Source organism: Somniosus microcephalus, chromosome 1 (genome assembly GCF_052327205.1).
Source record: "Somniosus microcephalus isolate GS21.2 chromosome 1, FLI_Smic_1.0, whole genome shotgun sequence".
Lineage (NCBI taxonomy): Eukaryota > Metazoa > Chordata > Chondrichthyes > Squaliformes > Somniosidae > Somniosus > Somniosus microcephalus.
Window position 1 is genome coordinate 260,977,604 of NC_140987.1, and position 16,084 is coordinate 260,993,687.

The 16,084-nt window shown below is 43.7% G+C and overlaps 1 protein-coding gene across 1 annotated transcript in view; it reads left to right on the forward strand.

The window, feature by feature from the left end:
- The first annotated feature begins 1,416 nt into the window (after positions 1–1,416).
- ecpas (Ecm29 proteasome adaptor and scaffold) overlaps positions 1,417–16,084 on the forward strand; it is a 167,180-nt gene continuing 152,512 nt past the window's right edge. The window contains 1 exon segment of the mRNA XM_085992949.1: positions 1,417–1,524. Coding sequence (XP_085849075.1) covers positions 1,419–1,524 — 106 coding nt within the window. The 5' untranslated portion in view covers positions 1,417–1,418.

The following is a 16,084-nucleotide window of genomic DNA, read 5'->3' on the forward strand; positions in this document are numbered from 1 at the left end:
CACTTTGGCAGGAAAAATCGTAGAGCAAGTTATTATCTTAATGGCAAGAAACTGGAAAGTACTGAAGTACAAAGGGATCTGGGGGTCCTGGTGCACGAAACTCAAAAGGTTAGTATGCAGGTGCAGCAAGTGATTAAGAAGGCCAATGGAATGTTGGCTTTCATTGCTAGGGGGATAGAATATAAAAATAGGGAGGTATTGCTTCAGTTGTACAAGGTATTGGTGAGACCGCACCTGGAATACTGCATACAGTTTTGGTGTCCATACTTAAGAAAAGACATACTTGCTCTCGAGTCAGTACAAAGAAGGTTCACTCGGTTAATCCCAGGGATGAGGGGATGGACATATGAGGAGAGGTTGAGTAGATTGGGACTCTACTCATTGGAGTTCAGAAGAATGAGAGGCGATCTTATTGAAACATATAAGATTGTGAAGGGGTTGGATCGGGTGGATGCGGGGAGGATGTTCCCGATGATGGGTGAAACTAGAACTAGTGGGCATGGTCTTAGAATAAGGGGCCGCTCTTTCAAAACTGAGATGAGGAGGAACTACTTCACTCAGAGGGTGGTAGGTCCATGGAATATGCTGCCCCAAAAAGCTGTAGAAGCTACACCATTACATAAATTTAAAACAGAAATAGACAGTTTCCTAGAAGTAAAGGGAATTAAGGGTTACGGGGAGCGGGCAGGAATTTGGACATGAGTCTAGGTTCGGATCGGACATCGCCCTGTGGGTAGTGGAGCGGGCCCAGGGGCCGTGTAGCCTGATCCTGCTCCTATTTCGTGTGTCTAATTCTGTTAGATTCAGGAGATGGTTCTGTGATAGTAGATTGGCGGTTAGGATCAGATCAGCCATGATCTTATTGAATGGCGGAGCAGGCTCGAGGGGCCGATTGGCCTACTCCTGCTCCTATTTCTTATGTTCTTATGTTTGTTCTTTTCCCCACTGTGCTGTATGAGTAAGATCACAGATCTAATGCTTAATAAAAGAGTTAAACTGTAATACTCCGTTGTCCTGCAATTTATTATTTTTGTACAAAGTGTGCAAAACAAGACATGGACCAAAAGCTGGAAAGTGGGATTTGGCTGGATAGCTCTTTGTCGGCAGGCATGGAGAAGATGGGCCGAATGGCCTCCTTCTGCACTGTAAATTTCTATAATTCTAGGCAGTAAAGATTCTAAGCCAAACTAAACAAGAGCAAAACAAAAAAAACTCATTCTTTGTGGTGGGTGTGTTATTTTTTGAAATAAATTGCAAGACCTCAGCACATTCTACCACGTGTCTGCCTGCCTGCGAGCGCGCGCTCAGAAGGGAGAGCGCGTGCCAGAAGGCGGGGCACACACACACACACAGGCGGCGGGCTCAAACCGCTTGCGAGCGCGCACGCTCTCACACACACTCTCCGTGAGCGCGCACGTATGGTGCGTGGAGGGGCGGGGCTTGCGGCCGGGCTCGAGCGAGGGCTGTCTCTGGCGGTGACTCGGCGCTGCTGCTGCTGCAAGATGGCCGCTCAGGACGAGCTGAGTAAGTTTACACAGAGAGTTAAATGGGGGGTGGGATAACAAAAAGCTTTTTATTAATAAATCACAACCCTCTCCCCCCCAGACATTACACCATTTACACAACGAGGGTGGGAGAAAAGACCACTGGAGTGGGTTAACACCTTTATTTTTTTTAAGTATCTCTCTATGTCGAATAAGCCTGAAGCGCTTTCCTCTCCACCCCCCCCCCCCGCCCTTTAAAATCCGTTGTTTTCTATAAATCTACACTGCTGTCTTCAAAAGGTTGGTCGTCAGCCCCCCAATGTGTGACACCCTTGGAGAACGTGTGGGCCCCACCGCAGGAGCTCAGCCTCTGCCACAATCATCTGTTGTGCTATTGTCAAGTACACTCTCAAGCAAAGGGATGTAGTTTACATGTTGCTAACTTCAATTTCCGTGTGTTTTGTGGAAATTCGAAGGCACATTGCAAACTGTCGCCACCCCAGCCCCCCCTCCCGTGAGATTGCAGGCCTGGTATTTAGAAATGGTTTTAACTGAGGAGAGAGGGAAACCACGCCACTTGCAGGAAAACGAAAGTAGGATTTTAATAGAAACCAGTATATAAACTCTTTATTTGCACCTTTTTAAAAACTTGTTAGCTTGTCCTCTTAATGCAGTTCTGTATACTTCCCATGTTTTTCTACTTAATATGCATTTCACCATTCTATACATTACACTAGACTAGAATGATTTGGTGCAAACCCATTGCATCATAAACTTCAGTAAAGGTGGTATGAAAGATTTTTCAAGGTCCATTTTAAAAAAAAAGAAGCCTCCGGGACCATAGCTCGAAACATATACCTAGTGCGGTACTGTGCCATACAAACTGGAAAGGTTCTTGTGCCATTCCTAGTCCGTGGCGAGTTAGTTGATCACAAGATAGTGTTGAGAGCCCTACAATTGATTTCTGTGCCTGTGAACCAACAAGCGGCGGGGGGGGGGGCAATTAGCTCTGGTTTTCCACTCCTGATTGTTGTTTAGTGACCTCCTACTGGGATATGAGGAGCAGATTGGGCCTGGGTTTGACTAAGATGCCCCCTCCCCAACTGCTGACACTGCACAGGCTTACACGTGAAGAATGTTCACTTGGATGAGGTTATAGAGGCTGCCAGCACCTATGATCCTATACCTCAGTAAAGTTATCACCGAGTGGAGGTGAAAGAATAGTGGCAGGATGGGTACCTATGGACAATTTGTCGTCTTTGGTTTAGAAAGTGCATGATGTCGTGAAACTCCAGTATGATTTGGACAGGTTGGGTGATTGGGCAGAAACATGGCAAATGCACTATAATGTGGATAAATGTGAGGTTATCTACTTTGGTGGCAAAAACAGGAAGGCAGACTATTATTTGAATGGCAATAGATTGGGAGAAGGGGAAGTGCAAAGAGACCTGGGTGTTCTTGTGCACCAGTCGCTGAAAGTAAGCATGCAGGTGCAGCAGGCGGTTAAGAATGCAAATGGTATGTTGGCCTTCGTAGCAAGAGGGTTCAAGTACAGGAACAAGGATGTCTTGCTGCAGTTGTACAGGGCCTTGGTGAGACCGCACCTTGAGTATTGTGTGCAGTTTTGGTTGCCTTATCTGAGGAAGGACGTTCTTGCCATGGAGGGAGTGCAGCGAAGATTCACCAGGCTGATACCTGGGATGGCAGGAATGACGTATGAGGAGAGATTGTGTCGATTGGGCTTATACTCACTGGAGTTTAGAAGATTGAGAGGGGATCTCATCGAAACCTATATAATTCTGTCAGGCCTGGACAGAATAGATGCAGGAAGGATGTTTCCGATGGCCGGGGAGTCCAGAACCAGGGGTCATAGTCTAAGGATAAGGGGTAAGCCATTTAGGACTGAAATGAGGAATTTCTTCACCCAGAGAGTGGTGAACCTGTGGAATTCTCTGCCACAGAGGGCGGTGGAGGCCAGTTCATTGAATATATTCAAGAAGGAGTTGAATATATTTCTTAAGGCTAAAGGGATCAAGGGATATGGGGAGAAGGCAGGGACAGGGTACTGAATTTGGATGATCAGTCATGATCTCATTGAATGGCAGAGCAGGCTCGAGGGGCTGAATGGCCTACTCCTGCTCCTATCTTCTATGTTTCTATGAGGGTACATGGTTGAGTTTGTGACAGCTTTTTAAAAAAAAAAAAGCAGGTGAAATTGTGCTTAGTCCAGATGGCATTTTAGTTTAGTTTTCATCATGAATTATATGGAATAAGTCCTCGCTACCACATGGAGTGGTTGAAGCAGAGAGCATTGACACATTTAAGGGGAGGCTTGATGCATACATGAGGGGTATGCGGGCAGGATGGGAAGAGGTAATTAGAGTGGGAGGAGGCTTGTGTGGAGTATCAACACCCTTAGACAAGTTGGGCTGAATGGCTGTAGATTCTATGTAAAATGTAATCGAAGGGATGTGATAAACCATGAGAGCAAAGCTTGTGTGTTTATAGTTGTCAGCTGATCATCAAAATTAGATTCCTATCATTAATTCAATTCTGGGCATTGATTTAAATGTGTTGTGTAATGTCATGTTAATTTTTGAGGTTTTACTAAATTTTGAGTCAATTAATGTGCTCACATTGCTGGTTATTGCTTACATGACTGATCATGCACTCTATCATTGCTTATTGGTGGCATTCACAATGAGTGTAACAAAATTAATGTTTTTTGACACTGAGTGGCTCTGTATTTTAAACCATTGCAGCAGTCACCAAATTTAATTCACATGGTGGAGTAGCTATCTAGTATATCTTGTACATTGAAATACAGGGTTCTGATTACCCATCTTGAAAATATTGGAACACCAATGCACTATTTCAGTGCTGTAGAGAAAAGTGAGGCATTGTTGCAGATTAATGTATTTCATTTTTTGTATAAATAGTCTACTTTTCTTTCTAAACTAACCACTTTCTGGTGTCTGCATCAAGGATTCTTGACGCCCAGGATTAAAGACACTTGTTAATACACTGGAGCCAAATCTGACCTGGAGAAAATTGAACAAATTTAGGATATTCTTGGAAATAGCCATGGATTGATGGTCATTCACCCTCATTTGTTTGTTGTATACTGCAGTTAAACACCTAATTTTACCGTAGGCTAAATTAATGAAGTCAATTTTAGAATGTCAAAACTATTATTGATCGGGAAACCAAAAGTCACTTAGATTTAATACAACAATTTCATGTTTACAAACAAAACTCTCCCACAATGAAGTTAAACTAGTGATGAAATATGATCGTAGGGTGGAATTAATTGCTAGTTCTTCTGGTGAAATACTATAATGAAGAAAGAGTTTCCTTATCCTGAATTTTGTGTTTCTAATTTTTTAATATATATAATGGATTTTGTTTTTCTGTTATCTTGTAAAATTCATTTTGATGTGAACTCTAGTTAATTTATGGCACGGCCAACTTTCCTCCCCTTGCCAAAAAAAAATGAAGTGGTCATTCAACTCATTTGCTGTTTGTAGGATCTTGCAGTGCACATTTGGCTGTGGCATTTTCCTAAAATACAGCATTTCCAAAAGAAATCCATGGAGTGTGAATTGCTTTGAGACATCCCAAGGAAATAATGAGTGCAATATGAATGCTGTTTCTTTTGCCCTATTAATACGATAAAATGAAATGTTTATTTCAGGTATGTCAGTAGAAATAGACACATTTTGTTTTGGGATCTGGAGTACTGTGTACAGTTTTGGTCTCCTTACCTAAGGAAGGATATACTTGCCATAGAGGGAGTGCAACAAAGGTTCACGAGATTGATTCCTGGGATGGCGGGACTGTCGTATGAGAAGAGATTGAGTAAACTAGGCCTGTATTCTCTTGAATTCAGAAGAATGAGAGGGGATCTCATTGAAGCATACAAAATTATTACAGGGCTTGATAGGGTGGATGCTGGGAGAATGTTTCCCTTGGCTGGGGAGTCTAGAACCAGGGGCCACAGCCTCAGGATAAAGGGTAGGCCATTCAGGACTGAGATTAGAAGAAATTTCTTCACACAGAGGGTGGTGAATCTTTGAAATTCACTACCCCAGAGGGCTGTGGAGGCTCAGTCATTGGGTATATTTAAAACAGAAGTCAATAGATTTCTGACTAGTAAGGGCATCAAGGGATATGGCAATAGGGCCGGTGAATGGAATTGAGGCAGAAGATCAGCCATGATCTCATGGCCTACTTCTGCTCCTATTTCTTATGTTCTTATGTTGCATTAATGTACTAATCCAGTAAACTAAAATAACTGTGTATCACAGAATAGTGGGGGATGGGTGTAGGAAATGTCTAGTCTTGCTCCAGGCATCATGAGTGTGGGGTAGGCTTGATTGACCAGCTTGTCTTTTCCGGCCCATTGTTTTCGTATGTTTGTAAGTTGACTTCTCATTCCAAATAAAAACTAGGGACACAACTTGTTGAGTTTGGAAACTGGAAATGTTTGATTTGCTTAAAATCTCTGATACCCAAGCCTGCCAAGTGTAGTTACAATTCTACACGCTCTGATCTTTTTTTCCACCTAAAGTAGTTGATTGCATGGTGCAATAAAACCTCTTGCAAGCCCAGCACTCCGGGATCCCCTTTGCATAGGGTTGCCAACCTAGTTGGAGGTAATCCTGGAGGTTGCATCATATGACTTCCTGCCTCCAAGAATATATATTCAAGAAGGAGTTAGACATATTTCTTACGGCTAAAGGGATCAAGGGATATGGGGAGAAGGCAGGGACAGGGTACTGAATCTGGATGATCAGCCATGATCTCATTAAATGGCGGAGCAGGCTCGAGGGATCGAATGGCCTACTCCTGCTCCTATCTTCAATGTTTCTATGTTTCAAATGCGCCCCTCCCTCAACAAACAGTTTTTTCGCCCCCATCTCCAATATTTTTATAATTGGGAAAAAGAAACAAGTTTCAAAGAAAATGAAGGACACTTTTTTAAATGCCCCTGTGGTTTTTCTCCCTGGTTGCTCGCAGCAGTGTCCGGGAGATTAATCTTTAATTCCTGGAGGGTTGGCAACCCTACCTTTGAACAACCTGCCTAAATGTAATCCAGACTGTAAGTAATGCAACTTGCATTGTCAGCCCAACCTGGTCACATCATACAAGCTCAACCTGTAGATTTGTTTTTGCGTTTCAGCAACCTGACCAAAACTATGGTATACAATAAAAACTTTGGAGGCTTCTTGTTGCACGTGATTACCATGAATTGACAGTTTGCTCTTATGTAATTTTGTCGTGTACTCATTTACCTAAAAGAATCTAGCTTCCTGTACATCCCAAGGAAGAAGTCCATGTCATTCAAAACAGTCTTAAAAAAAATGTTAGACCCATTTCCATGCTCCCACATAATATCTCCAGGTAAGATATTGTTGTAATACAGCCAACTAGTTGTTCAGAATCATTGCAGTTGCATTCATTTTCATAGAATCATAGAATGATATAGCTCATAGACTGGTACAGCACAGAAGGAGGCCATTCGGCCCATTATGCCTGTGCTGGCTCTTTGGTAGAGCTATCCAATTAGTCCCACTCCCCTGCTCTTTTTCCATAGCCCTGTAAATTTTTTCCCTTCAAGTATTTATCCAGTTCTCCTTTGAATGTTATGATTTGAATCTGCTTCCACTGCCCTTTCAGGCAGTGAATTCCAAATCACAAGAACTCACTGTGTAAAAAAAAAAAAATAATAATTTCCTCATGTCAACGAGGATCTTTTACCAATCACCTTAAATCTGTGCCCCCTGGTTCCCGATCCTGAAACGGCCAGAGAAATTCATAGAATTTGTATTCAGTTTTCACCTAATTATTTTGCTATTTGAAATAGTATGCTAGTGACAGCCACAGTTAAACCAAGATCAGGTTATCTGTCCCTGGGATATCCCCTGCAAATTACAGTACAGTAGAACAAGCAAGCAGAATTGTGACTATTCAGAGTGGCCCATGATTCACTGATTTATTCTTTTTTCAAATAGAGTGAATGTAATGACACATGGGCACGTAACTTTAGTCACTTTTACATTATTGGACAGTTTCCAATGGAAGCCAGGGTTAAGGACATAAGCAGGTGGAGAATCTAGTGGGGGGCGGGGGTGGCAGGGAGGGATCAGCGAGAAGTCATGGATCATGTCAGAACTAACGACATAGGGAAGAAGCGAATTTAGCTTCTGCCAAAAGTGTCTCTGCAATTGGATGATAGATTAAGAAAACAGGTGCTCAAAGATAGTAATCTCAAGATTATTTTCAGTACCACACAAGAACAGCCAGATGAGGGAGATAAATGTGTGGGTAGAGAAGTTTAGGAGAAAAGGATTCAGATTTCGGGGGCATTGGGACCAGTTCTAAGGCAAGAGGGTACTGTACCGATGAGGTGGTTTGCATCTAAAAAGAGCGGGACAAGATAGTCAAAAAAGAATCAGGATGGGGAAAAATGCAACAAAAAACAGCATAATTGCCAAACCAAGAGAATCCAAACTCAACTGTTTAATACAGAATATAAAGAACAAAATTGGGGAGCCATTGATTTATTTAACATAATAAAATCATTAAGTAATAACAATGACTGAAATGTGGCTGCAGCTGGCTCAGGATTGGCAACTAAAAGTTCCTAGATAGTAAATTTTCAGGAAAGATGGAGAAGAAAAAAGGGAGATGGGGTAGCGGGAATTAATTAGAGACAAGCATAGCACTGGAGTGTAAGGGGGAAAAATGTGGTTGCTTCGCGCCTCCCGTTAGCGCCCTAAGAGGGCGCTAATGGGGTGCAAAGCAACTAGCGCCCGGGCGCGGCGATGTTTGTGCCGCTCGCGAAATTGGCCAGATATTTTGCGGCAGCGCTAAACACTACCGCCACGATCTCTTGTGCCCGCAGATCGTGACGTCTGTGGAGCGTGTAGTGCCCCGGACCGGATATTGAGTGGCGCCCCCTGCCTTTCCGCCTGCCGCTAGCAATGACAGGTTGAGGGAAACGTTTTGCTGTCGGGAAGGGACTGGGGGAGCGCTATTTAAAGGCGACCGCTTCCTGCCTTTTTTTGTCGGCGACATTTACATAGAAACATAGAAGATAGGAGCAGGAGTAGGCCATTTGGCCCCTCGAGCCTGCTCTGCCATTCAATGAGATCATGGCTGATCATCCAAACTCAGTACCCTGTCCCTGCCTTCTCCCCATACCCCTTGATCCCTTTAGCCTTAAGAAATATATCTAACTCCTTCTTGAATATATTTAATGAATTGGCCTCTACTGCCTTCTGTGGTAGAGAATTCCACAGGTTCACCACTCTCTGGGTGAAGAAATTCCTCCTCATCTCTGTCCCAAATGGCTTACCCCTTATCCTTAGACTGTGACCCCTGGTTCTGGACTCTCCCGCCATCGGGAACATCCTTCCTGCATCTAGTCTGACTAGTCCTGTTAGAATTTTATAAGTTTCGATGAGATCCCCTCTCATTCTTATAAACTCCAGCGAGTATAAGCCCAATTGCCCCAATCTCTCCTCATACGTCATTCCTGCCATCCCAGGTATCAGTCTGGTGAATCTTCACTGCACTCCCTCCATGGCAAAAACATCCTTCCTCAGATAAGGCAACCAAAACTGCACACAATACTCAAGGTGTGGTCTCACCAAGGCCCTGTACAACTGCAGCAAGACATCTTTGTTCCTGTACTCGAACCCTCTCGCTACGAAGACCAACATACCATTTGCCTTCTTAACCTCCTGCTGCACCTGCATGCTTACCTTCAGCGACTGGTGCACAAGGACACCCAGGTCTTGTTGCACTTCCCCTTCTCCCAATCTATTGCCGTTCAGATAATCTGCCTTCCTGTTTTTGCCACCAAAGTGGATAACCTCGCATTTATCCACATTATACTGCATCTGCCCAATCACCCAACCTGTCCAAATCATACTGGAGTTTCTCGGCATCCTTCTCACAGCACACACGCCCACCCAACTTTGTGTCGTCTGCAAACTTGGAGATATTACATCTAGTTCCCTCATCTAGATCATTAATATAAATTGTGAATAACTGGGGTCCTAGCACCGATCCCTGTGGTACCCCTCTAGTCACTGCCTGCCACTCGGAAAAAGACCCATTTATTCCAACTCTTTGCTTTCTGTCTGCCAACCAGTTCTCTATCCAAGTCAGTACCTTGCCCCCAATCCCATGTGCCTTAACTTTACACGCTAATCTCTTAAGCAGGACCTTATCGAAAGCCTTCTGAAAGTCCAAATACACCACATCCACTGGTTCACCCTTATCCTACCAGTTACATCCTCAAAAAATTCCAGTAGATTACCTTTTGTAAATCCTGTCACTGTTTTCCAAGTACTCTGCTATTACATCTTTTATAATAGACTCTAGCATTTTCCTCACTACCGATGTCAGGCTTACCGGTCTATAATTCCCCATTTTCTCTCTACCACCTTTTTTGAATAGTGGGGATAACATTAGCTACCCTCCAATCCATGGGAACTGTTCCAGAATCTATAGAATTTTGGAAGATGACCAGCAATGCATCTACTATTTCTAAGGCCACTTCCTTAAGTACCCTAGGATGTAGATTATGAGGCCCTGGGGATTTATTGGCCTTCAATCCCATCAATTTCCCTAACATCATTTCCCTACAAATACTGATTTCATTCAGTTCCTCCCTCTCATTAGACCCTATGTTCCCCCACATCTCTGGGAGTTTATTTGTGTCCTTCTTTGTGAAGACAGAACCAAAATATGTATTTAATTGGTCTGCCATTTCTTTGTTCCCCATTATAAATTCCCCTGATTCTGACTGCATTTCTGCACCATGCATTCTGAAAGAGAGAGAGACTTCTGGAGAGATTCAACGCTGTGTGAATGAGCTTTGGGTACTGAGCAGCACTTTGCAGGTTCATTTTGATTTGATCTTCCTTGTATCGATTTAGAAGAGACTATGGGGCCTGCACTGAGCTCTTTCCCTGGGTCTCTCCATTGTTCTTTCCAGCAGATTTGATGTACGGGTCTCTCCAGGCCGAGATTCAAAGCGGCAATGAGCAGGGTGTGCATGGAGCGCAAAATTGACCCTCCCCTTTAAGAACTGGCCGGCGCCAGTGTGTCTGTGTTCCATTGCTGCTGACATCACATGAGCTTCCCCAGCGCTTTGAGGTAGCGCCTCGCTCCTCGGCGTTAGCGCCTTAAGAGAGGTGTGCTGATTTAGCGCTCCAATCACCTCCAGGGGCGATAGAAGCCAAGATTGCAGTCGGAGGCGAGAAATGGCGGCAGGCGCTAAACTTTGCGCCCGGCTGATAATTGTGCTCCAAACGGAGCGATACCGAATTTCTTCCCCCTAAGAATTTAAGTAGAGAAGTGGATTGAGCTGAGGAATAGCAAAAGATCAGTGGCATGGTTAGAGGCATATTGTAGACTGTGGAATAGTAGAAAGGAAATCGAGGATGAAATTTGTAGACAAACTAGAGGGGATTTTTTGCCATGTGTTCAGGAATGTTTTCTCTTAAGTTGCTATTCTGACAAGGAAGGAAGGTAGAGTTGATCTGGTTTTGAGCAATGCAGCAGAGTGACTAGGTGCCCAAAAAGTAAGAATATTATAGTTTAACAAATTTGTATGAGTTGGAGCAGGAGGGTGGGATTAGCCTAGGTGGGTCATGTGGAGAATACCATCACCACAAACTTGATGGGCCAAAAGGCCTGTTTCTGTGCCGTAACATGCTACAATTCTGTACTATGTAACTGTTCCCATTGAGGACAAATCTCTCTCATACACTGAATGCGACTTTCATTCTGGGCGAGGTATGCTCTGCTGTCGGAGAAAGGTCCACGGAAGCCAACAGTGATGAAAATATGTGGTGAGTACAAGAGTTCGGCTCTCCCGTGACTAAAACCAAGATGGGATATCGATGCACATGTTGCAGTGGCACTATTGCTGGGCCATTTATTCTACAGGGTTGCCCCTGAAGCCACATTTGCTGCAGACATCTTTGTAGAGTTATGGGAGCATCAAATACTATGGCATGGAATTTGCGGTCAGCGGCGAAGTGACAACAACCGCTGTTGACCTCGAAGAAAGCTGCCCACAAAGATCTTGCGATGATCTCTGTGACGAAAAGTTTAGCTTTCTCAAACTTAATTTGATTGTAGTGCTGTCAAAAGGGGATCCCCAGCGTATATTAGTAGTTATGTCATCAAGCTGTCTAAGCAGCCAGTCACATTGGAAAAATTCTCTCAGACAGCAAACGAGGAAATAAAAAGCACTGATTGTCATTCATTTTTTTTAATTTTTACAGAGAGCGAAATAAAGATTGGGACATACACATGGGGATAAGGTAGAAGCTGAAATATCAACAAACTTCAAAAGAAATTAAAAAATTTTTTTTTTTTTTAATCTCTTCATTTTATCATAATGGAGACATTTGGCATTCCACAAATATATACAGGAAACTTTGGTTTAACCGGAGGTTGTATGTCCGGAGACCTCGCTCTACCGGCAGAATTCACCCCCCGAAAACAGCGCCTGAGTAACCGGCAATGTTGCCAGTTCCGAGTCCGAGTCTCCAACGGTTGCCGAGTTCGTCAGTGGGGGTAGTTCTACAAACTGCCACTACTCGGCCTCTTGGCACCAGCGGAACTCGGAACACCTCAGAAACCCTGCATCAGGAGTCTCACCCTCCCACGCTGCCGGTAGCCTCTTCTGATCTGCCATTTTTTGGGGTTCCAGTACAGTACTGTGTGTCTCCAACGCTGCCGGTAGCCTCTTCTGATCTGCCATTTTTTGGGGTTCCAGTACAGTACTGTGTGTCTCCCACGCTGTTGCAACTCATTGGACTGCATTATGGAAATCCCAAAAGTTGATCCAACCAAAAGGAAGAGAGTGGTGTTAACTTTAAAGCAGAAAATTGATATATGCAAACGACTAGAAATGGGAGCGAAGCGTATGCACATTATGAAAGAATTCAAAATCGGTTCGTCAACAATGTACGACATCAAAGCGCAGAAGGATAAGCTGCTCAAGTTTTATGCAAGCTCGGCGACATCTAAGAGTGTAGAGAAACGGCGCATGCTTCGTAAGCCTAAGCTTGAAGAGCTGGATACCGTGCTTTATGAGTGGTTTGCTCTGAAGCGTTCAGAGGGTTTTCTGATTTCTGGACCCATGCTAATATCAAAAGCGAAGGATTTTTATGCAAAGATGGAGCTCGCTGACAAGTGCGCTTTCTCTGATGGATGGCTATCGTGCTTCAAGGCACGGCATGGGATACGACGACTCGATGTTTGCGGGGAGAAGAAATCAGCTGATCACGACGCCGCAGAAGAATACTGCGATTATTTCAATCGGATTGTGCAGCAACATGATTTGTCGCCAGCACAGCTATACAATGCCGATGAAACGGGCTTATTTTGGAGGTGTTTGCCAGAATCAACACTTGCTGGGGCTAGTGAGGCTAATGCTTCAGGTTACAAGAAAAATAAAGATCGTGTAACCGTGCTAACATGTGCGAACGCTGGTGGATCACACCGGGTTAAACTTCTCGTCATTGGGAAGTATAAAAATCCCCGTGCATTTAAAAATGTGAGGCACTTACCTGTTGAGTACAAAGCTCAAGCAAATGCTTGGATGGATAAGGAAATCTTTTCAACTTGGTTCCATCATACTTTTGCTCCATCTGTGAGGGAACATTTCCGTAGAATAAGGAAACCTGAAGATAGCAAATGCATTTTATAGCTGGATAATTGTAGAGCCCATCCGCATGAATCCGAGTCGGTTTCTGGAAATATTTTCACCATTTATTTGCCACCAAATGTAACTTCTCTCATACAACCCATGGACCAGGGCGTTATCCAAAAGTGTCATTACAAGAAAGACTTCCTACGTAGACAGATAAGCCAAGATGACAGTACAGGTACTATTCCGGCATTTCAGAAGGAATACAATCTTAAAGATGCCATCTTTAATGTTGCATGTTCCTGGAAATTGGTGAAAGGTCACACTTTGAGACAAGCCTGGTGCAAATTGTGGCCTTCTGTAATGTTTGAAGGTTCTTCTTCAGAGGAGGAATTTCGTGGGTTCAATGTTCGTCCGCGGAAGACTGCAGTAATGGAAATGGCTGACATGGTGAAAGATGTAGGCCCAGCAAACCCTCTACATCACCTCAGTGAAAGTGATATTGAGCAGTGGGTTGATGCCGATAGAGAAGTTGCTGTTGTGCATTTGCTAAGTGATGATGAAATAATGGAGAATGTTTTGAATCCAAGGAAAGAAAAGGAAAGTGTGATGGAAAATGAAGACGATGAGATTTCTGAAGTGAACAAGATTTCTTGGGCTAAAGCTGCAGCAGATCTTGCTTCATTCATCAAATTTGCTGAAAGCCGTTCTTGCTATTCTGCCCAAGAAGTTATGCAGCTCCATATTCTGCAGTCTACCTTTCTGCAAAGGCGGCAAGAGTCCACTAAGCAAGCAGACATCCGGGACATGTTTAAGAAAGCTTCCAAAAGAGTTGGAGCACTGGAAGTGCCTGAAGAATCTGTTGAAGTGCATGATCCTGATGAACCAGTTGGCTTGGAATAAGTGTACAGTCAACCACCGTACAGTACTTTATACTGTACTGTACAGTCGTTTAAGTTTTGGTGCACTGCACAGTCGTTTATAAGTTGTTTTACTATTAAGTCGTTTATAAGTTTTGTTTTACTGTTAAGTTATTAAAGAGTTATGGATTACCATCAACTGGCAGTACTGTACTTCATCAAGCATCTTTCACCATCCATTTAACACAACATTCTGTAGGTGAGTACCCAATTACTGTATATTGCACATTTCTTGATTTTTAAATTTTTCTTAGTTAAAAACAGCCTGGGTAGATAATCCGCTCACCACTCCGGAACTTTTGATAGATCGGCGTCCCGTCGGTGCCGGATATCAGAACTTTTCCTGTAATTAGTTTTTCAGGGCCAGAACGGTTGTTCAGCAGTCAATATGCCGTTAAAACCCCAGTTACGCCTATTTCATTAAGGCTTAACATTTTATGGGGTGTTTAACAGCGATATTAGAGCGGAAAAGGGGAAGTTTTTTTGTCAGTTTGTGGTTTCAGTGATTGCCAGCTATGGGGTGTTCCACAGCACAGCCTGTGGTAGAGCAAGAAATGACTGACCGCAACTTCAGGCTTTCTGGATTTATCTGCGCATACACTAAATCCTGAAGTCACAGTCAGTTTCAGAAGGGTAATGGTGATGAATGCTGACAGTTACGCCGTCATTACCACTGCAAAATCCCAGCCTATGTCTTGGAAATTTTGGCAGGTTTTTCTATAAAAGGCATCGTCAGTTCAGGCATGGCATACATGCAGTATTAACAAGTAGGTAAAACAGGTTATTCACTTGATGTTTTCACTTTAGCCTTTTTTTTGTTGAGTATTCAGACTTCACGATGTTCAGCCATGTCAAATTTATGTCTTCTCTCTCTCAACTTGCCCTGTGTAGACTGACTGGCAGAATGGTTGTCAATGTATCATGAAGTTAAATACAGAAACCAAAAGTCTAATTAGCATAAATATACTATTCACTGCCCTATAGTATTGCAACAGCGTGTTTAAATAACTTCCAAGACTGCAAACCCATTTTTGATTTCAGTATTCTGGCTATGTTGCAGAAATAAGCCCTTTAATATGTTTGTACATCTGATATCAAAGTGTTATTCATGTGATCTTCCCTGTCCATCCCCTCTAAAGACTGAAATGGCAGGTTTTCTTCATTGTCCAAGGTTACGAAATTGATGATTTTTTCATCGAATAGTTGGGTGCTCCCCAGTGCTGTTTACACACCAGAAAACCTCATTTTTAATAAAAGTGTGCTATCGTTTTTCATTGCATCAATATTGTATTCATTACTTTAATCTCCAGGATGTTGAAAGCAATTTGTCGGCATGATTACTGATTCTGAATTAATTATGATTCCTAAGATGGCTGCTTTGCCTCCGAGGAAGGGAAGATGTTCTTCTCTCCTTCTCCAACCAACCCCCCACCCCCGGCAACGTTAGCTGTTAGTTGAGAAGTGTTCACATTGCGGAGCTTTTCTTCAACGAATGAATCCATTAGAGACCTGATGGTGAACATTGCCTCACTGTTTCCACCGACAAATGATCCTGCTAGGTTTTCCTGCACGAATGTGTCCGTGGACCCTCACTGAACTCACTCGGAGATCGGTTACAGTCTTGGTCAAGAAGAGACAAGAACTCTTCTTAGGCAGTCCCTCGGAACCAAGGATGACTTGCTTCCACATTAAAAATGAGTTCGCAGGTGACTGATGAGTCCAATGCTGGACCTACAGTCTCTGTCACAGGTGGGGCAGACGGTGGTTGAAGGGGCGGGTGAGTGGGGTGCTTGGGTTGACGTGCGCCCCTTCCGTTGTTTGCGCTTGGCTTCCACTTGCTCCCGACGAAGAGACTCGAGGTGTTCGGCACCTTCCCGGATGCTTCTCCTCCACTTTGTACGGCCTTGGGCCAGGGATTCCCAGGTGTCGGTGGGGATGTTGCACTTTTTCAAGGAGGCTTTGAGGGTGTCCTTGAAGCATTTCCTCTGCCCACCTGGGGC